The sequence below is a fragment of the Pelodiscus sinensis genome, unplaced genomic scaffold (genome assembly GCF_049634645.1).
Source record: "Pelodiscus sinensis isolate JC-2024 unplaced genomic scaffold, ASM4963464v1 ctg43, whole genome shotgun sequence".
In the NCBI taxonomy this organism is placed as follows: Eukaryota; Metazoa; Chordata; order Testudines; family Trionychidae; genus Pelodiscus; species Pelodiscus sinensis.
This window is the reverse complement of record NW_027465835.1, coordinates 977,774-998,945: the sequence shown is the minus strand read 5'-3', so window position 1 is coordinate 998,945 and position 21,172 is coordinate 977,774. Positions and strand designations below refer to the sequence as shown.

At 48.1% G+C, this 21,172-nt stretch overlaps 1 protein-coding gene and 1 long non-coding RNA gene across 6 annotated transcripts in view; both read right to left on the bottom strand.

The window, feature by feature from the left end:
- Positions 1 to 21,172, bottom strand: part of LOC142823550 (uncharacterized) — a 227,144-nt gene that overhangs the window by 175,484 nt on the left and 30,488 nt on the right. The window lies entirely within an intron of this gene.
- Positions 1 to 21,172, bottom strand: part of LOC102449197 (protein strawberry notch homolog 1-like) — a 95,746-nt gene that overhangs the window by 67,481 nt on the left and 7,093 nt on the right. For 3 of the 5 annotated variants that reach the window (XR_012898734.1, XM_075914761.1, XM_075914759.1), the window contains exons 2-4: positions 12,360 to 12,491; positions 9,261 to 9,365; positions 8,067 to 8,376 (exon numbers count right to left, since the gene is read on the bottom strand). Coding sequence is in view for 4 of the 5 variants with exons in the window: in XM_075914761.1 (XP_075770876.1) it covers positions 8,067 to 8,376; positions 9,261 to 9,365; positions 12,360 to 12,491 (547 nt within the window). In the remaining variant the exon portion in view is untranslated. Of the gene's footprint in view, positions 1 to 8,066; positions 8,377 to 9,260; positions 9,366 to 12,359; positions 12,494 to 21,172 lie in introns of all 5 variants that reach the window. The other 2 variants (XM_075914760.1, XM_075914758.1) reach the window with 2 other exon arrangements.

The window sequence follows — 21,172 nt, the reverse complement described above, 5'->3', positions numbered from 1 at the left end:
GTATACCCCAAATTAAAAAACACAGTAAGAGAACCGAAAAAGTGCCACCACGGCTTAATGATCAGGTAAAAGAACCAGAGAGAGAGAGACACAGAGAGAGAAAAAGACATCTTTTAAAAAGTGGAAATCAAATCCTAGTGAGGATAAACTTTGCTAAATTAAGTGTAAAAATATAGTAAGCAAATCCAAAAAGGAGTTTGAAGAACAGCTACCCAAAACTAATAGTAAAATGTTTAAGTACATCAGAAGCAGGAAGCTGGCTAAACAACTAGTGGGGCCCTTGGACTATCAAAATGCTGAAAAAGCACTCAAAGATGATAAAGTCATAGCAGAGAAGCTAAATGAATTCTTAGCTTCAGTCTTCACAGCTGAGGAGACTCCCAAACCTGAGCCATTCTTTTTAAGTGACAAATCTGAGGAACTGTCCCAGATTGAAGTGTCATTAGAGGAGGTTTTGGAACAAATAGAAAAACTTAACAGTAACAAGTCACCAGGACCAGATGGTATTCACCCAAGAGTTCTGAAAGAAATCAAATGGGAAATTGCGGAACTATGGTTTGTAACCTAGCCTTTAAATCAGCCTTGGTACCTAATGACTGGAAGATAGCTAACATGACATGAATATTTAAAAAGGGCTCTAGAGGCGATCCTGGCAATTACAGACCAGTAAGTTTAACATCAGTACCGGGCAAATTAGTTGAAACTATAGTAAAGAATAAAATTGTCAGACACATGGATGTATATATTTTGTTGGGGGAAGTCAACACGGTTTCAGTAAAGGGAAATCATGCCTTACTAATCTACTAGAGTTCTTGAAGGGGGTCAAACAAACATGTGCACAAGGGGGATCCAGTGGATATAGTATACAGGCAGTCCCCGGGTTACGTACAAGATAGGGACTGTACGTTTGTTCTTAAGTTGAATCTGTATGTAAGTCGGAACTGGCGTCCAGATTCAGCCGCTGCTGAAACTGATCAGTTTCAACAGCGGCTGAATCTGGACGCCAGTTCCGACTTACATACAGATTCAACTTAAGAACCCCAGGCATCCCCAAGTCAGCTGCTGCTGAAACTGATCAGCGGCTGATTCCAGGAAGCCCGGGGCAGGGGCTTCCTGTAGTCAGCCACTGGTCAGTTTCAGCAGTGGCTGAATCGGGGACGCCTGGGGCAGAGCAGCTGGGGTGCTGCCCGGTTGGTCCAGTAGCACCCAGAGCGGCGCTACGGGACCAACTGGCAGCGCCCCAGCTGCTGTACCACAGGTGTCCGGAGCAAAGCCGCGGAGCACGGGGGCAGCGGGACAGCCCAGACGCGCCGTGGCTGTCCTGCTGCCCTCGGGCTCCGCGGCTTTGCTCTACTTTGCTCCCCCGGTCCCCCTGGTCTGCAGACCGGGGGGGGGGGGGGGGGGGGGGCAAAGCAGAGCCAAGCCGCTGACCGCGTGCTCCGCAGCTTGGCTCTGCTTTGCCCCACCGTCCCGTCCCCCTGGTCTGCAGACCAGGGGGACTGGGGGGGGGGGGGGGGGGGGCGCAAAGCAGAGCCAAGCCGCGGAGCAGCGGCCAGCTGACATCCCAGAAGTGTCTGGGCTGTCAGCTGACCGCGCGCTCCACGGCTTGGCTCTGCTTTGCCCCCCCGTCCCCCTGGTCTGTAGACCGGGGGGGGGGGGGGGGGGGGGGGGGCGGCAAAGCAGAGCCAAGCCGCGGAGCACGTGGGCAGCGGACAACCCTGTCCGCTGCCCGCGTGTTCCGCCGCTTTGCTTCCTCTCCCTGGTCTGCTGGAGACCAGGGAGAGGAAGGGCTCCGTTCGTAACATAAGTCGGATCCGCGTAACTCGGGGACTGCCTGTACTTGGATTTCCAGAAAGCCTTCGACCATGTCCCTCACCAAAGGCTCTAAGGTAAGTTCTCATGAGATAAGAAGGAAGGTCATTCTGTGGACTGATAACTGGTTAAAAGACAGGAAACAAAGGGTAGGAATAAATGTTCAGTTTTCTGAATGGAGAGGGGTAACTAGTGGTGTCCCCCAAAGGTCTGTTCCGGGACCCATCCTATTCAACTTATCTATAAAAGTGATCCAGAGAAAGGGGTAAACAGCGAGGTGGCAAAATTTGCAGATACCAAACTGCTCAAGACATTTAAGACCAAAGCAGAGTGTGAAGAGCGTCAAAAAGATCTCACCAAACTAAGTGATTGAGCAACAAAATGGCAAATGAAATTAATGTTGATAAATGTAAAGTAATGCACATTGGAAAAATAATCCCAACTATACGTACAATATGATGGGGACTAATTTAGCTACAGCTACTCAAGACAGAGATCTTGGAGTCATTGTGGATAGTTCTCTGAAAAACATCCACTCAGTGTGCAGCAGCAGTCAAAAAAGCAAATAGAATGTTAGGAAAAATTAAAAAGGGGATAGAGAACACAAAGTATCTTAATGCCTCTATATAAAACCATGGTAGGCCCACACCTTGAATACTGTGTACAGATGTGGTCGAGTAATCTCAAAAAAGATATTGGCAGTGGAAAAGGTTCAGAAAAGGGCAACAAAAATGAATAGCAGTTTGGAACGGGTCCCATATGGAGAGAGATTAAAACAGTGTTTCTTAAACTGTGTTCACCAGTGTGCCATGAGGGACTCGGCGGTGTGCCACAGAGAACAGATTTCAAAATGGCCACCCTTAAAGGGGCAGGCAACTTTATTTTGCTCAATAACTGTCTCCCAACACTCCAACTTTTTTTTTTTTTTTGGCTCAACAAAAATTCCTCAGTTTTAAAAAGTTTAAGAATCACTGGATTAAAGAGAGACAGACTTTTCATCTTAGAAAAGAGGAGACTGGGGGGGGGGGGGGGGGGGAAATATAATAGAGGTCTATAAATTCATGACTGGTACGGAAAAAGTGAATAAGGAAAAATTATTTCCTTATTCCCGCACTATAAGAACTAGGGGTCACCAAATGAAGTTAATAAGCAGCATGTTTAAAACAAACAAAAGGAAGTTTTTCCTTCACTCAGCGCAGTGTCAACCTGTGGAACTCCTTGCCAGAGGATGCAGCAAAAGCTACAACTTTAACAGGGTTTAAAAAAAAAAAAAAAAAGAGTTAGATAGATTCATGGACTTTAGGTCCATCAATGGCTATTAGCCAGGATGGGTAGGAATGGTGTCCCTGGCCTCTGTTTCTCCTGAGGTGGGTGACAGGGGAGGGATCACGTGAGAATTACCTGTTGTGTTCCCTCCCTCTGGGGCACGTGGTATTGGCCACTGTCAGCAGACAGGACACTGGGCTTGATGGACTTTTGGTCTGACCCAGTAGGTCTGTTCCTGGGAGAGCCCCTCTCTCCTCTCCTCCCCCCCAAAAAAAAGGGGGGAACCCCTCTCAGTTTCAAATTCCTTATCTGCATTTCATTGGCTGCATGCTCAAAGCCCCCTCCCTCAGGATCATCTCCAAAGTTGCTTAACCCTTTCCTGGCTCTGCAGGTAAATCAGACTCTCCTTTGCAGCTCCTATTCATGACAGTGACCATACCTGAAATTAGTTCTGCTGCCTCCTTCTCAGGGAGCAACATGTACTTAAATCTTTAGATTAACCAGTATGGTAAAATGAGACATGTGGGTCCAATACATGTAACTTAAAGAGAATACACCTTCATATAGACCATTTAATAGTATTGTCCCTCTCATGAGACAAGGTAATTTAATAGGAAGAAACGTGATCAAGAAACGTGATCTTACTCTACCACATTTTGAAACACTACAGGTTGGACCTCCTTGGTCCGGCACCCTTGAGACCTAACTGGTCCCAGATGGATTTTGCTGGACTAGGGAAGGTCATTTCTGTGCCCCCCCAGTCATAGCCTCGCTGCCAACCTCCCAGCCAGCTTCCCCCTGCCACCGGCCCCTCCGTATGCAGGGCTCCTGGCCCCACTGTGGGAGCGCTGCTGCGGCACGTACAGCTCCACTGCCGGGGCTCCACCCCTACAGGACAGCCCCCCTGCTGGGGTCCAGTTGCACTGCTGGGCGACAAGCCTTGCTGGGGCTTAAACATCGCTGAAGCTCCACCAGGAGGCAGTGGGGCTGCCAGGCTTTTTGCTGCGCTGCTAGGCGGTCCCCACTTCCAGGTTCCTGCCCCCTCACTCCCACCCCTGCAGTGTTGGCACCAGGCAGCAGCTCTACTGCTGGGCTCTCCATTTCGCTGCCACAGGGCAGCTCCGCTACTGGGCTCTAGTCCCACTGCAGGGCTCCCAGCCACCAGCCCTCCACCAGGACTCTCTGGCCCTGGGACATCCATGGTCCTGCTGAACCAGAGCGTCCCGGTTGAGAGGTTCAACCTGTACAATTATTTCTGTAAGAAAGTCAAGATGTTGGACTGAATTGTTTTAAATTGTCAACTACAACACATTTGTTCACTTTCCTCCCTGTGGAATTTAATGATGAGGACCACAGTGCAGATCTAAGATAAATATCTACATAAAGGCAGATAAAGTGGAAGCTTTAGTTAATGAGCTATGTTTCAAGCTTCTACTACATGGAAGCAAAAACAGATTTAATGTAAGACTTGCACAGGTTACTTTTGTAAGAATAGAAATAAAAATACAAGTTAGTAAAAATTGTATGTTAAGTAGTAAGAAAGCATTTAAAGCTTCATTCTTCCAAGTTCTATTAAGTGTTTCTACAAAGAGGTCATCAGGGAAGAGAAAGCCATCTGCTTGTTTGTTTAAAAAAAAAAGCAAGCAGTTCTCAAACTACTGAAAGGTATATTGGACAACTTTACTTCAGCAACTGATAAAATACACCAAGAAGTTACTACTATATTAGACAACAACATGTCCTGTAAAAAGTCTAGGCACATACCATTATGGTAAGGCACCCGTAAAAGTTTATATGATCAACTTTAGAATATCTTCAAACAAGTTGAAGTTATTCTACCTACTGTTACAACATGAAGATAGTTATAAGAACATAAGAATGGCCATACTGGGTCAGACCAAAGGTCCATCTAGCCCAGTAGCCTGTCTGCCGACAGTGGCCAATACCAGGTGCCCCGGAGGGGGTGGACCGAAGACAATGATCAAGCCATTTGTCTCATGCCATCCGTCGCCAGGGACACCATTTCTATGCCCTGGCTAATAGCCTTTAATGGACCTAACCTCCATGAATTTATCTAGCTTCTCTTTAAACTCTGTTACAGTCCTAGCCTTCACAGCCTCCTCTGGCAAGGAGTTCCACAGGTTGTCTATGAACTGTGTGAAGAAGAACTTTCTTTTATTAGTTTTAAACCTGCTCCCCATTAATTTCATTTGGTGTCCTCTAGTCCTTATATTCTGGGAACTAATAACTTCTTTTTTCGCCCTCTCCACACCACTCATGATTTTATATACCTCTATCATATCCCCCCCTCAGTCTCCTCTTTTCCAAACTGAAGAGTCCCAGTCACTTTAGCCTCTCTTCATATGACCCGTTCCAAACCCCTAGTCATTTTAGTTGCCCTTTTCTGAACCCTTTCCAAGGCCAAAATATCTTTTAGGTGAGGAGACCACATCTGTACACAGTATTCAAGATGTGGGTGTACCATAGTTTTATACAGGGGCAGTAAGATATTCTGGGTCTTATTTTCTATCCCTTTCTTAATCATTCCTAACATTTTATTTGCCTTTTTGACCGCTGCACACTGTGTGGAAGTTTTCAGAGAACTGTCCACGATAACTCCAAGATCTCTTTCCTGATTTGTCGTAGCCAAATTAGCCCCCATCATACTGTACGTATAGTTGGGGTTAATGCATGTTGAAAAAAGTACTTCCATTTCTTGAAATATGCTTTTTACACATGGTGGTTAAGCCACGGTGACTCTTTTTTAGGTCTCTTACTATGTTTTTTAATTTGGGGTATACATTTAAGTTGTAAAATGAAAGACTAGATATTTATTAACCGGTTTACTTTAAGCAGAGCTATGAGTATAGGTAGTGAAAGAAAACTGAATAAGGAAAGTGCCATACATCATTTGTGTTGCTCTCCCCCATACAGTATATGTAAATATTTTAAACAAAAACTGAGACACTCCTGAAACGCAGTACCTAAAATTACTTTTAACATTTAAGTTGACAATGTACCCTTTTAAACAACATGGAATCAGAGGGAGAAATTTAAAACCACCACCAAAATCCACATATATACACCAGATAGAAGACTTACGAAAAATATAGTTGATGTTCTACTGTGGAAATTTAAGGTGAAGTTGGAGTTAAATTTCTAGGTATTATCCTGCCACAGGATCCCAATATTTATACCTAACTAGACCTCCCAATATTTTTAGACTTAACATGTAAGCTATTCCTGCAACAATTTTTCCCTAAATACGGAGTACAGGTTGTACCTCCCTCATCTGGCACCCTCAGGACCTGACTGCTCCCCGAACAAAGGCATTTGCAGAACAAGGGGAGGTCCCTCCCAACATGGCCTATGTTGTCCCCGGCTACTGCCTGCCCAGACATGGCTCCCCAGGCTGGGGCTGCTGGGGCTCTGTGGCTGCTGCTGGCCCCCTGCTACAGCCTGGCAGCCAGACCTTCCTGCTGCACCCCCTACCTCAACACAGGGCTCCTGGTTGAGTCACACCCCTCCTCCCCCACTCTTGCCCTGCAGCCCAACCTCCTTATGCCTGGACTCTGTGGTCCAGGAACATCTGTAGTCCTGCTGGACCACGGATGTTGCCAGACCACGGAGTCCCGGTTAAGGGAGGTACAACCCGCACTGGAGAACCACTAAATTGTCTATAAAAGATTAGCCACCATCACAATAGATTTTAACAGGACACAAACAGGGTTTTGTTTTTCTTTTAAAAAAAGAAGCGCACAGCTTTCTGTTTATTCCCTCCCCAACAGGTGCTTTAGAAAAACATGGCTAGAAGTCAAATATTGCTAAGTAGTATGTGGCAGGGCATTGCCCTGCACTGGCCCTTTAAGGGGCTGGGCACTGGAGTGAGGGAAGCCCAGCTGAGGCAGATAAGGAGGCCCAGCTGGGGGCTATAAGAGCAGATCCTAGGAGGAGGAGGAGGGACCTGCCTGTCTGCAATGAGAGGGGCTTCAGTCTAACAAACCCAGGCTACCCAGCCTGAGGCCCAGGGCTGCAAGGAGGCAGTCACGGCCAGGGCTCACATAGAGGCAGCCCTAAAAGGCTGGGCTGCAAGGAGGTAGCTGTGGTAGGCGGGTAGAGTGCGAGGCAGGGAAGCCCCAGGCCATAAGACTGTGAGGCAGGTTTGCAGGAGGCAACCGGGCAGGCAGAGGCACGCCCGTGGCCAGGGAGGAGGGGCCTGGGGAAACTGCAGTCTGCCTGGAGACAGGGCTAGAAAGGGACTGGCAATGGGCCACTGAGGTCAGGAGGGTGCAGCAGAACTGGGTGTTCCAGGGAAGAACTAGGGGACCCAGGGAGTATGGAGGACCTTGGAGGAGGACCAAAGCAAGAACAAGGACTCCTCTCTCCCCCCGATGGAAGGGGGAACAGACTGAAAGTGGAGTGGTCACTGCCAGAGGGCAGTGACCTGAAGAGAACCCCTCACCCAAAGGGGGCGCATCGGAGCAGCCGGTGACTTCCCCCACAAGCCACCCTGAAGGAAGAAGCCGTGCGTAGAAGTGTGTGAACCTGCCACAAGTATTTTTGGGAAGGAGACAGACACCGATGACTAGTTTAAGGATAGTACTCCCCTACCACAGACAATAGATTAGACAACAACATAGATTCAAATAAATCTTCTTGATGTTGAGATAACAAATTGCTACACCTCCCCCCCCCCCCACCCCATGACCATGTTAAATTTTGAAATGGGAAGCTCATACATATTTTCAGTTGTCTCATTTCTTAAAAAAATATAAAGGGTTGAGTTTTTAAAAATTCAGTCATTTTGTACCACTCTGTACTTTCCTTTTGCAACGCTGAGAAGTTGAAAGTCCAACATGTGTTGGGTTTCTAGAGTCAATTTTAATGCTATTATACTGCTACTCCAGGATCCCCACCAAGATCTCTTTTACATTAGATCAGTACCAGATTTCAGAAACAAAACACACATGGAAAGAAGAACCACTTACTAGCTGCTGTCGCAACTGGCTGGGCAATGTTCAGAGGTGGCTTTAATTTCATTAGTTTGTTAAGACTATTATTTTTGAGCAGATCTTTCAGATGGACCCGATCTTTTGAAGGTGTAGTGGTCAAGGCATTGCGTACTGCTGGTGCTGCAACTGATGGTTGAGTAGTTGTGCTGGTTTGAATGATTTTTGCTACAGTGATGGTCTGCCTAGTAGTCATCATAGGTGTGGTTTTTGTCATTACTATTGTAGTCTCCAAAGTTGGAAGCTGATTTATTTGATTCAGCACAAAGGTTGTGGTTGACGGTGTTTGCTAGCAACAGAAAAACAAAAATGTAAGATTGTCCTGTTTTGGGAATATAATCATGATGATTCTCAAAGTGACAGTACACAAAAAGCAAAACTTGTGTTATATGCAGCTCACCTAGAGGATTGGAGGAATCAATTTTAGCAGAATTTAAGCAGTGTGAGGGGTTTTACTCTTAAAGTTTATGGACTCTCAATATTCTCTTTCCATCACACAACTAACTGATACTGAATATTTTATTTCAGGGTGTGGAAATCTGCACAAAAAAGTGTCTTCCAAAATGCATTGAATGTTGCTTCACAGGAAGATCCAGCGCCAAAGGATTTTTCCCCCAAAGTGAAGAGGAAAGAAAGTATCTCACCAGCTAGATAAAGTACATCTGCTATGTGGAGACACTTGGGTTGTAGAGAAATTTTACATACTGCACAACATGGTTTTACAGTTAGTTTATTTATACACTGACTTTTAAAACTCCTTTTTCTGTACAACTGTTAACCCTACCTTCCAGATATTGATCTCCTTCATATAATCACACAGAAAGATATGAACAAGATAATCTATGTTAACAGATATTCTGCTGAATGCAGTTAGACTTCTCAGACTCCCAATTTAAGACAAGATAGGATACCTAAAAGCATCAGGCTGAATGGCCTCTATATTCTAAGTGTACTCATAAGACATGGAATTGGACTCTTCCTTAAACAACTGTTCCCTCTCACACATCACACCAACCCTTCAGAAATGAGTTTTAGTGAGAAAGTAGGGAAGGAATTTTTGAATATTCTAAATTATACTGATGGGATGGCAAAGAGCTAACAATTCATAGGCATTCCTCAATTGTTCACGTCACTATTTTACGGATACAAAACTCTAAATAGGTCAGCTCTTACCCTAACATTTAATAGTGTTGGAGTAGATACAGTCTCTGGCTCTTGTTTAACAGCAACTGTTGCCTCAGTCTCCAAGCCTAGTACTAACGCACTAAGTAGCACTAACTAGAGAGAAAGAAAGCAAGCACGATCAGGTACTAGTTTTAGTAGAGGGGAAAAAAAATGAAAACCTTTACTAACACCCCCCTCATATTAAACTAATATTAAACTCCTTCACTTTGCCTGTTAATCTTTCCTGGTTTCATTAGATCAAGATGGTAGCAAACAGTCATTGACTTGGCCCCCAAAATTGTTTCGGGCATAAAAACCCTTTCCAGTTAACTGCTGTGAAAGCTGAATGAGTTTTGCAATTTCATTTCTGTTGACAAACTATTGTTTTCCAATCTATATCCAAAAAAAGTGTTCCATTTTTGCAATGTGCAAGTTGTCACTGAGATAATTAATTCTTGCTCTTGTTTCAGAGGAGAGGAAAACCCACACAAGGTATACTAATAGAAGTTCTGTATGGGGATACATTGCATTGCAGCCCTAGAAAGTTGATATTGATACAAGTTCAGTCAACACTTTAGATTCCTTTTCCTAATATACACTTAAGACAGGTGATTACCAGGGCTCGACAAATGCACTTGCGCGCGGTGAGCAGATTTTTCCAACTGGCGAGTGCAGGGGCGGACTGGCCTGGTGGGCTGTTGTGACGGGCTGGCGGAAGCCTGCACTACGGGCGGCGTGGCCCCATCCGATCCGCTGGCCGTTGGAGGAGCAGAGGGCCGTTGGGAAGGGGGAAGTGTGGCGATTCTTCCCATCGGGCTGCCTGCGTGCACCTCCGGTGCGAGGAGGCGGGGCAGGATGCCAGGACACTGGTGTGACATGGCCCCGCTGATTTCAAAGGGCCACGGCAGCTTGGCTCTGGCCGTGTGTCCCTGGGAGCTGACTGCGGCGCACGGCACAGCCAGGGCCTGCCCCTCCAGCTCCAGTCCTGCTACGGCCCCAGCCCCCCCCTTTGTCTCCGTGCTGCCCATTCCCCACGCCGCCCCTGCACCCTGGACCCCCTGCTCTCCCTCTTCCTTGCGACCCTTTGGCTCTGTGCCGCCCTTGCACCCCGCACCCTGCTCCCTGCCCCCCCAGCTCTGTGCTGCCCATTCCCTGCACTGCCCCTAGACCCCGATCCTTCTGCCCCTCCCGTTCCCCACATCCCATTCTGTACCACCACTGCACTCTGCTTCCCCCGATCCCTGCATCCCTCTGGCTCTGTGCCTCCCGTTCACTGCGCCACCCCCGTACCTCTCCCCCCCGCACCCCACACACACAGTTCCCTGCACCCAGCTCCTCCTGTGGGTCAGGAGTGAGGGGTGCTTGCCCATAGGGAGGGGCTGGACAGGGCAGGGAAAAGGCTGCTGTGACCCATCAACGAGCGAAAGGGGGAGTGCACTTGAAGCGCCTTTGCCTTTACGGAAACAAAAATGAAAATGCTATTTGTTATTTATAAGGCTAAAATGCAGGGACAAAAGGAGGCAGGAAAAGGGAATGTGTGCGCAGCCATCTTGGTCTTGTTGGCAAGAGAGCAAGAGTCAGGCTAAGTCTGTGGCCTGACAACGCAAGATCTGTAATTAGACGCTGCCTTCGCCTCTCGCCTCCATACGGAGATAAGGGTAGAACGCTGACTCTGGCAGGGACCTTGAGATAAGGAGCATCTGGGTGGAACTAAATAACTGTTAGCCATTGGTGTTTGCAATGGGAAGGAGGCTAATTGTTATTGTTATTATATCTAATGGACAGTATAGAAACTGCTTCATAATTGCTTGTATTCGAAGATCTGCCTCCCCCCCGTCCGAACCAGTTTTTCCCTTGCTGCAGCTCGTAATAAAACTGCCTCTGGCTACTTGTTGCTTAAACACAACACAGAGCGAGGACAATGTTTTCTTCCACAAGAACGAACAAAAAACACAAACCACCCATGGCAAAATGCAAAGGTGTAAAAGACAACAAGAAGGGGGGGGGGGGGGGGGAGAGAATGTTTTGCTTGGGCAGCAAAAAACCTAGAGCTGGCCCCTGGGGAGGGGGCTTGTGCTGAGGGGAGGAGGTCAGGAGAAGAAGAAGAAGAAGAAGAAGAAGAAAGGGGAAGGCACCAAGGGACAGGGGTGCAGGAGAGACAAATGCCAGGGGGCCAAGTGCAGACAATGAGGGAAAGGGCAGGAGGGGAGATGTCAGTGGGAGGGGGACAGGGTGATGCTGGGAGAGGAGAGGAGAGGGTAAGGGCACTGGGGGCTGGAGGGGAAGGTGCTGGGAGAAGGCTTGAAAGAAGGGGTAGGCATGAGGAAGGCGGAGATGGAGCAAGTCATGTGTGAGGGTACAGGGGCATGAGGGCAGAGGGTGGTGAGGGGGTGGGCATCAGGGAAAAAGAGGGCAAAGAGGGCAGGGGGAGGCACCAGGAGGGTGCAGGGCTAAGGGAAGGTGCAGGTGCCAGGGGATTCTGGGGGTGAAGCAGAAGGGCAGACACCAGCAGGGGAGGGACCAGCACCAGAGCAGAGAGGCAGGGCAGGTGTGTAGAGGGAGGTGTTAGAAGAGGGGATGAGGAGGGGTAGCTCACTTGATCAGAGTGGGGCTACTGGAGGAGTGTGCACAGGGGGGAGAGAAGGGCTGGTGGAGGGGGGCAGGTCGCAGGAGGGCTGAGGGCAGTGAGAAGGGCAGGAGTCAGGACAGCAGAGGAGGGTGAGGGGTTGGGGGGCAGCAGGCACCAGGGGAGCTGATGGAGCAAGGGGAGGAGACATGGCAGCAGAGGGAAAATTTAGAGGTTTATAAGATATTTATTAATAACCTGGGCGATATTAATAACTTATTAGTAATTACTGTTCTTATTAGGGATTTATGCCATTAACACACACACACACACTTTGTGGGGGAAGGGTGGCGAGTCCCCTTTTTGTCTGGCGAGTAGGGTTTTCCATAATTTGTCGACCCCCGGTGATTACCATCAACTTTTTTCATATGCTGAGCTTGTATCAATGAAAATACACAATTCCAGTCTTTTACAATTGTTTAAAAAGCTATAATCCCACAGTATGCAATACTGGCTAATTTTAAAAAGCTCTCATTTTTAACCTGCTGAACAGCTGGCGCTGGTGCTGGAGTTGCAATGCCCACGTCCGTAGGGTCAATATCAAATAGATCATTTGGGCTGATTCCACTCTCACTCAAAGCAGCAAGCAACAGATCTTGTCCTGGCTCCACCATCTCTAAAACAAAGAGTAAATGAGACCACAAGCATAAGTTACAACTCCAAGGGGTAGCCGTGTTAGTCTAACTAAAAACCCCCTTCAACCATCATCACCACCATCGACAACTAGTCCTGCAGCACCTTAGAGACTAACAAATCGTAGATGGTATCATGAGCTGTCGTGGGCACAACCCACTTTATCTGAAGTAGTGGGTTGTGCTCACAAAAGCTCACAATACCATCTACGTTTGTTAGTCTCTAGGGTGCTGCAAGTCTATTCGTTATTTAAGTTACAACTGTTTATTTTGCAAAACCTTTAGCATTTTATTTTTCTTTACCTGATTTCTAAGGGTACAGTCAAATTAGTAACCTTCATAAAAATCAGTTTCAGGTTCTAAATCTGTCCCCGTAATCTTGAAAACTCTATCAGTGGTTCTCAAACTTTTTGGCCCATGAACCACCTCACAATGTAAACCTCTTCACAGACCACCAGTTGCCAATGGAAACTCACCATTAATTACATAATTACACCCAAGCCATTTTGTTAGTGCTGCAGCTGGGGAGAAGGGTTTACTTTAAATTAAACAGATTAAACATTTTAACTCACATTAAGTTTATCAAACTTCATTTTAAATGAAGTAAAATATTAATTTATGTCCAACACACAAGGTTTCAATGTTTTCTTTATGGCAGGGGTGGGGAGCCTTTTGTGTGTGGGGGCCACTGACCCACAGAATCATCAGTTGGGGACCACACAAGTGAGGAAAACCCCCCCCCCCCCCCAACCCTCACTGATGTGGCCCCCAAGTGAGACACCTCACTCCTCTGGTGCTCCAGCCACACAGGGCAAAGGGCAGTGACAGGGAGGACTGAGCTTCAAGGCTTCCCATAGGCCAGATTTACTTTTCTGGGGTTCCAGATTTCATGGATTTTCTGGACCACCTTAGGCTCTGGGGTGGGGACAAAAGTGAGGGGTTCAGTGTGTGGGACAGGGCTGCCAGCAAGTGGGATAGGGATGGGGTGCAGGATCTGGGTGGGTGGTAGGGTGCAGAAGCAGGCTAGGAATAGGGTGTCTGGCCAGGGGGAGGGAGCAAGAGCAATGGTGGATGCAGGAGCAAGGTGGGGGTAGGTGTCCAGTCAGGGGGGAGGTGCAGGGGTGGGCAGTAATTTTTGATGAGAGGCCACTCCAAGAATTTGGTAAGTGATCAAGAGCCACACTCTTCCATTATTAAATGGAGGAGGTGCAGGGGTCTGGGATGGAGTTTGGTTGCAGAAGAGAACTTGGGTAAGGGATTGGGGTGTGCAATCTGGGAGGGAGTCTGGGTGAAGGAGGGGGATCATGCCCTGAGGCAATAGAGTGGGATCAGGAGGGGGTCCAGGGCCTGGGAGGGGAGTGTGACCTGGGACAGGGGATTGGGGTGCAGAGTCTGAGTGGGATATGGGTGCAGGAGAGGAGTCTGGCCCAGGGGAAGGGTGTAGGAGTAGGGAGTGGAGGGCCTGGGAGGGGATTGGGACCTGGAGCAGGAATGCAGGACAGGGTACAGGGTCTGGGAGGAGGTTGTAACCTGGGGAAGGAGTGCAGGAGGGTTTCAGGGATTTGGGCTGTAACCAAGGACAGTGAATTGGGGTGCAAGGCCTGGGAGGGAGTTGACACGGAGGTGGGGCATACGAGGAGATGCAGTGACTGGGAAGGTCTACGGGGGCTGGAGAAGGGGTGCAGAAGGTTTGGATTACATAAGAACGGCCGTACTGGATCAGACCAAAGACCCATCTAGCCCAGTGTCCTGTCTGCCAACAGTGGCCAGTACCAGATGCCCCAGAGGGAGGGAACACAACAGGCAATCCTCATGTGATCCCTCCCCTGTCACCCATTTCCAGAGAAACAGAGGCCAGGGACACCATTCCTACCCATCCTGGCTAATAGCCACTGATGGACCTAACGCCCATGAATCCATCTAGTTCTTTTTCTGAACCCTGTTGAAGTTCTAGCATTCACCACATCCTCCGGCAAGGAGTTCCACAGGTTGACTGTGGACTGAGTGAAGACATACTTCCTTTTGTTTGTTTTAAACCTGCTGCCTATTAATTTCATTGTGACCCCTAGTTCTTATATTGTGGGAATAAGTAAATAACTTTTCTTTATTCACTTTTCCCACACCAGTCATGATTTTATAGACCTCTATCTTATCCCCCCCAGTCTCCTCTTTTCTAAGCTGAAAAGTCCCAGTCTCTCATCTCTTCATAGGGGACCCGTTCCAAACCCCCTAATAATTGTTTTGCCCTTTTCTGAACCCTTTTCCAATGCCAGTATATCTTTGAGATGAGGCGACCACATCTGTACGCAGTATTCAAGATTTGGGTGCACCATGGTTTTATATAGGAGGAAATAAGATATTCTCTGTCTCTCTCACTCCCCCCCCCCCCCATGAGGTAGGGGGCAGAGGTTTGGGGGAGGGAGGGGCTCACTCTGGCTGGGAAACCTTACCTGGCTCCCAGCCAGCAGCCCAACAGGTTCCTTAGCCAGGGTCCCTGCCTTCCAGCCCCTGTACCTGTACCCACTGTTAGCTAGGCCTCAAACCAGGCCTGTGCTACATGGGCTTTTATGTTTGTTTCAGGCCCTCATCTTACTACAGTGAGGATGATAAAAGCTGCATCTTAGATATGTTATGCAGGGGGGGGGGGGGAATAAAATAGAGAAGACTTAGATACTGTCCTCACATTTTGGCTGCGAGAGCCACAAATGAAAAGAGGACAACACCCAGATTTAGCTGTCAGTAAAGCCAGATATCAGATCAAAGTAGGGATGTGAAATATTGGTTAATTGAATAGTTGAGTAACCTCATGAATTTGTATCGGTTAGTCGACTATCCTATAGTCCCAGGGCAGGGCTGGCAGCCACTGTATCAGCGGCAGCAGTGCAGGGTGCCAGGCAGGAGCTGGTCCACGAGGGGAGCTAGTTTAAAAGCTAGCCCGTCGCCTAGTGCTGCTGCCTCTGATAAAGGGGCAGCAGCATGGGGTGGCAGCAGCCCCTGTCTAAGGGAGTGGTCTAAGCTCCTGGACCCAGCTCAAGCCAAAAGTGAGTCAGGCAAATATTCAAGTGGGGGGGGGGGGGGGGTTAATTTTCATCATGCAAAAAGGGTAACAGCTGGATGCCACAAGGTTCCAGACTGGAACTGGCTGTGTTTGGTACATTCATATTAATGGGAAGAGGGTGGGAGTAGCAAGGCAACAAAGTTTGCAGAAGACATGAAGCTTTGTCAGTACTGGAGAATTTCCAGGAACTTCAGAGTGAACTACCAATTCAGAAAAGAAACCTGCACATCACTTACTAGCTCAGTGAAGTCTTCTGCTCAACATGGTCAAAAGAGCAAACAATGTAAAGTTGAATGGGAAGAGACTAAATAAGGATACCATAATGGAATTCCACAAATCAACAGAATGCCCCTAGGTGGAATACAGTGGCTAGTGTTGGTGACCCCAATTCTATCAGGAGATGGCAGAAATAAGTTGAGAGACAGGTGACTAGAATGATTAACAACAGGGAAAAGATCATGAAAGGCAACAGGAAAGACTGGGACTATCTTACAGTAGGGAAGTAAAAATGCAACCATTTAAACACTTACCTAATAAGCAGTAGTTGAACCTAAAACTAAGCTAATCAAGTGAAGTTAGACAGCTATATTTTGACAAAGTATAATGGTTTTCAAGCTCTGTGGCTCAAGATGTGCCAATAAAAGGGTCTGTTTCTTTCATTCTAAAATTCCCCAAAAAATTACTTTAAAAAAGTTGATATTACAAGCAAAGAAAAATGCAAGTTACTGTCACAACAAAAAAGGCTCAATACATTTTGTATGACATGCTGTACCACTACAAAACTACTTTGTCAAGATAAAAGAGGGTTTTGTTAAAAATTATCTATTACATAAACCAATTTCTAAAGTCATGCAAAAATAAACTGATTTAAGAACAAAACTCCCAGTATTCTCAGTGTCATTTGCACTATGGCATATTTCCATGCCAACTTGCCAATCTTTCTCACACTTTTCGTTTTAGCCTTGGTGAAACGCATAGGAGCATAACATGAAGATGCTCAGAAACACATGCCTAGCCTACTCCCCTCCCCCCCGAACAAAAGAAAGGTGTTAGTAACTTCAAGCCCAGATTTTCCATTTTTAAAAAGCTCTCCATGTCACATACCATTGGTAAGACATTTAGTGTTAGCAGCTAAACATATTCTTACATTTTTTAAACTTCTGTATTCATATATTGCCACAGACTTCCAACCTGCTATGGCTTCCCCAAAATGCTGCAAGCCACTGGCTAATGTTTAAAGCATTGATGGCTATGACATGTGAAACTAATGTCTTACACTCTAGGTCAGGGTGTTGGAGTGAGAGTGTTATATCTTTTTATATTTGCATTTTAGGTTTAATAATATAGTAATGTAAGGTAACATTAAATATTTTATTAATTAAGCCCTTTAGTTAATTTTTTGTTTTGTTTTAAAGTTTAGTAAGTAAAGAAATAGAGTTTTTTGGTATTGTGTCTATGTTAAGGAGATTAGAAATATTGAAGGCTCAGGCCTTCGATGTGAATTGTTTTGATTTTGCTTACTATAAAGCACTGCTGTTTACCTTTGAAGGTTTCTATAAAAGACTGTGTGAATAAGAAATGTATCATCATAAAGATAAAGGCATGTAGGCCACCGTTAGAGCCAGATTGCCAAGAAAGGAGAGGGCAATGCGGGTGAAGACAGACTGCGAAGAGAGATATCGATGTCAGAGGAACCATCAGTGCATACCCACAGTCAAGAATTGATCAGATTGGCAGATTGACGGCTCTAAAGGTGAAGGCATCCCTAAAAACAACCGATTAACAATCCAGGACAGGATGAGCCTCTTGGAGATGTTTTGGGAATGATTAACAGTAACTGGCCACAGACTGACAGCAAAATCCATAGACTTCAACAGAAGGAGGATTATAAAAGCAGGGTGCCTTGCTATGGAACTTTGGGTTCATCTTGCCACCAACTCCAGGAGAGCATCGGATCGCAACCAACAAAAGGCCCTGCTCCCCCTCTGATCGATCTGGCTGGCCACTAGATTGATCCAGACTCTGGACTGGTAACTATAACATCGTCTGGCAGGACTGTGTGTTTGTGAGAGTGACTGAAAAGCATACGCTACTGTTGTATTCTCAATAAATGCAGCGTACCGCCTTTTCCCCATAAAAGATCTTGCATGCTTTAAGCATAACAAGGGATGAGGAACCTTTTTGGGGTTGGGGGCCACTGACCCACAGAAAAATTAGTCAGAGGCTGCACACAAGTGAGGAGAAAAAAAACAAAACAAAAAAAACACACACCCCCCTCACCAGTGTGGGCTCCCCAATGCTGAAGGGAGCCTCAGAGGCTGGATCCAGACAAGCCGGGCACCACATCTAGCCCCCAGGTTCCCCACCCCTGCTCTATGTGGAATGCTAAAAACCTAAGGTAACACACCTGTATTGTCAAGGGTACTAACACCCTTTGCTCACCCTTTAACACTAAAATCCTTCCTGCAGCTTTCAAACATTCTTGCACTCCATCTCCAATTGCTACTGTACACAGCATAGTAATTTGTCCAGAGATCGTTTTGTATACTACCCCGAGTGAAATGCTTTAAGCAAGATCACTAGAGCCCTGTGCGGATACAAAATTTTGTATCCATATCTGTAGCCACAAAAATGAGTCACAGATATCCACAGATGCAGATATCTGCAAATTTACAGGGTTCTAGATTTAAAAAAAAAAAAAGTGCTGTCACATCTGCAAAAAATTAGCCATGAATACCTATAGATTTACAGGGCTCTAAAGATCATAGTATAATTTGCTTGGAATTAGCAGCAAGTATTCTTCTAGGACAGGCCTGGGCAAAATACAGCCTGCAGACACAGTGGGGAGCCCCAGGCAGTCTCCCCTGCACATGGCTCAAAAGCAGTGTGGGGTTGTTTCTCTTTCAAAACAAAAATTATTAGGGGTTTGGAACGGGTCCCATATGAAGAGAGATGAAAATAACAGACTTTTCAGCTTAGAAAAAAAGAGGAGTCTTGGGGGATATGATAGAGGTCTGGCATGACTGGTATGGAAAGTGAATAAGAAAAGTTACTTACTTATTCCCACAATATAAGAACTAGGGGTCACCAAATTAAATTACTAGGCAGCAGGTTTAAAAACAAACAAAAGGAAGTTTCTCTTCACTCAGCACACAGTCGACCTGTGGAACTCCTTGCCAGAGGATGCGGTGAAGGCTAGAACTTTAACAGGGTTCAAAAAAGAGCTGGATAGATTCATGGAGGTTAGGTCCATCAACGGCTATTATTAGCCAAGATGGGTAGGAATGGTGTCCCTAGTCTCTGTCAGGAAATGGGAGACAGGGGAGGGATCACATGAGGACTGCCTATTCTGTTCCCTCCCTCTGGGGCACCGGGTATTGGCCACTGTTGGCAGACAGGATACTGGGCTAGATGGACCTTTGGTCTGACACAGTATGGCCTTCTTATGTTCTTAACTGTGACCGGGGGGGGGGGGGGGGGTGTGAAAGAGCGAGAGAGAGGGCTTCAGGCACTGCCCCTGTCCCCAGAACAATCCCATTGGCCAGTTCTGACCAGGAATTGGACAATGGGAGCTACCTGTTTCAACAGGCAGCACACGGAACACCATGCCAGCCTCCCCTCTGGCTCAGTTATTCACAAACAGGGGTCGACAAATTATGGAAAACCCTACTCGCCAGACAAAAAAAGGGACTTGCCACCCTCCCCCACAAAAAGTGTTTTTAAAAAAAAAAAAAAAAGTGTTTTTAAACACTGTTAATCATCCGATCTGCCAGCCGGGTGGAAGAGTGGAGTGCCGCCAGGAAGGGGGAAGCGCAGTGATTCTCAGCGCCGGGCTGCCTGTGTGCAGCTCTGGCACGAGGAGGCGGGACACGAGCCAGAGGGCGGGACACCAGCAGATGCCAGGATGCTGGCGTGACATGGCCCTGCTGATTTTAAAGAGCTGCAGCAGCTCGGCTCTGGCTGCGTGGCCCTGGTGCAGCCAGGCCCCGCCCTGCCGGCTCCAGTCCTGCCATGGCCCCAACCTCCTCACCGGTGAGACCCCGCTCCTGGCCAACCACCCAGCTTGCTGCACCCGCCCCACGCCACTTTATCTCCGCACCCCGTTACCCACGCCACCCCTGCTCCCCAAACCCCCTGTTCTCCCTCTTCCCTGCGACTCTCTGGCTCTGCACCGCCCTTGCACCCTGCTCCCCTCCGATCCCTGCCCCCAGCTCTGTGCTGCCCATTCCCTGCACTGCCCCTAGACCCCGATCCCTCTGCCCCTCCCGTTCGCCGCATCCCATTACCCGTGCCTCCACAGCACCCTGTGTCCCTCTGTCTCTCTGCCTCCCTTCCCCCCCCCCCCCACACTGATCCCTACACCCCTCTGGCTCTGTGCTGTCCCTGCACCCTGTTTCCCCTGTGGGTCAGGAGTGAGGGGTGCTTGTCCATAGGGAGGGGCTGGACAGGGCAGGGAAAAGGCTGCTGTGACCCAGCAGCAAGTGAAAGGGGGAGTGCACTTGAAGCGCCTTTGCCTTTACGGAAAAAAAGGAATAAAAATGCTATTTGTTATTTATAGGGCTAAAATGCCGGGACAAAAATGAAAACAAAAAAAACCATTGCAAAAATGCAAACATGTAAAAGACAAAAAAAGGGGGGGGGGCTGCGAAAAATGTTTTCTTGGGGCAGCAAAAAGCCTAGAGCTCATGCCCACCCCTTCTTTCTAGCCTTCTCCCAGCACCTCCCCCTCCAGCCCCCAGTGCCCTTACCCTCTCCTCTCCTCTCCCAGCATCACCCTGTCCCCCCTCCCACTGACTCCTCCCCTCCTGCCCTTTTCCTCATTGTCTGCACTTGGCCCCCTGGCATTTGTCTCTCCTGCACCCCTGTGCCTTGGTACCTTCCCCTTTCTTCTTCTTCTTCTTCTCCTGACCTCCTCCCCTCAGCACAAGCCCCTTCCCCATGTTTTTCCCCTCCCCTCTCCACAGCCCAGCCCAGCCACTTCCCCTCCCCCAGGGCCAGCTCTAGGTTTTTTGCTAGAGAGATCAGGGTCTAGGGGCAGTGCAGGGAATGGGCAGCACAGAGCTGGGGGGGCAGGGAGCAGGGTGCGGGGTGCAAGGGCGGCACAGAGCCAAAGGGTCGCAAGGAAGAGGGAGAGCAGGGGGTCCAGGGTGCAGGGGCGGCGTGGGGAATGGGCAGCACGGAGACAAAGGGGGGGCTGGGGCCGTAGCAGGACTGGAGCTGGAGGGGCAGGCCCTGGCTGTGCCGTGCGCCGCAGTCAGCTCCCAGGGACACACGGCCAGAGCCAAGCTGCCGTGGCCCTTTGAAATCAGCGGGGCCATGTCACACCAGTGTCCTGGCATCCTGCCCCGCCTCCTCGCACCGGAGGTGCACGCAGGCAGCCCGATGGGAAGAATCGCCACACTTCCCCCTTCCCAACGGCCCTCTGCTCCTCCAACGGCCAGCGGATCGGATGGGGCCACGCCGCCCGTAGTGCAGGCTTCCGCCAGCCCGTCACAACAGCCCACCAGGCCAGTCCGCCCCTGCACTCGCCAGTTGGAAAAATCTGCTCACCGCGCGCAAGTGCATTTGTTGAGCCCTGCACATAAGCACATGGCCCTGAAGTCTG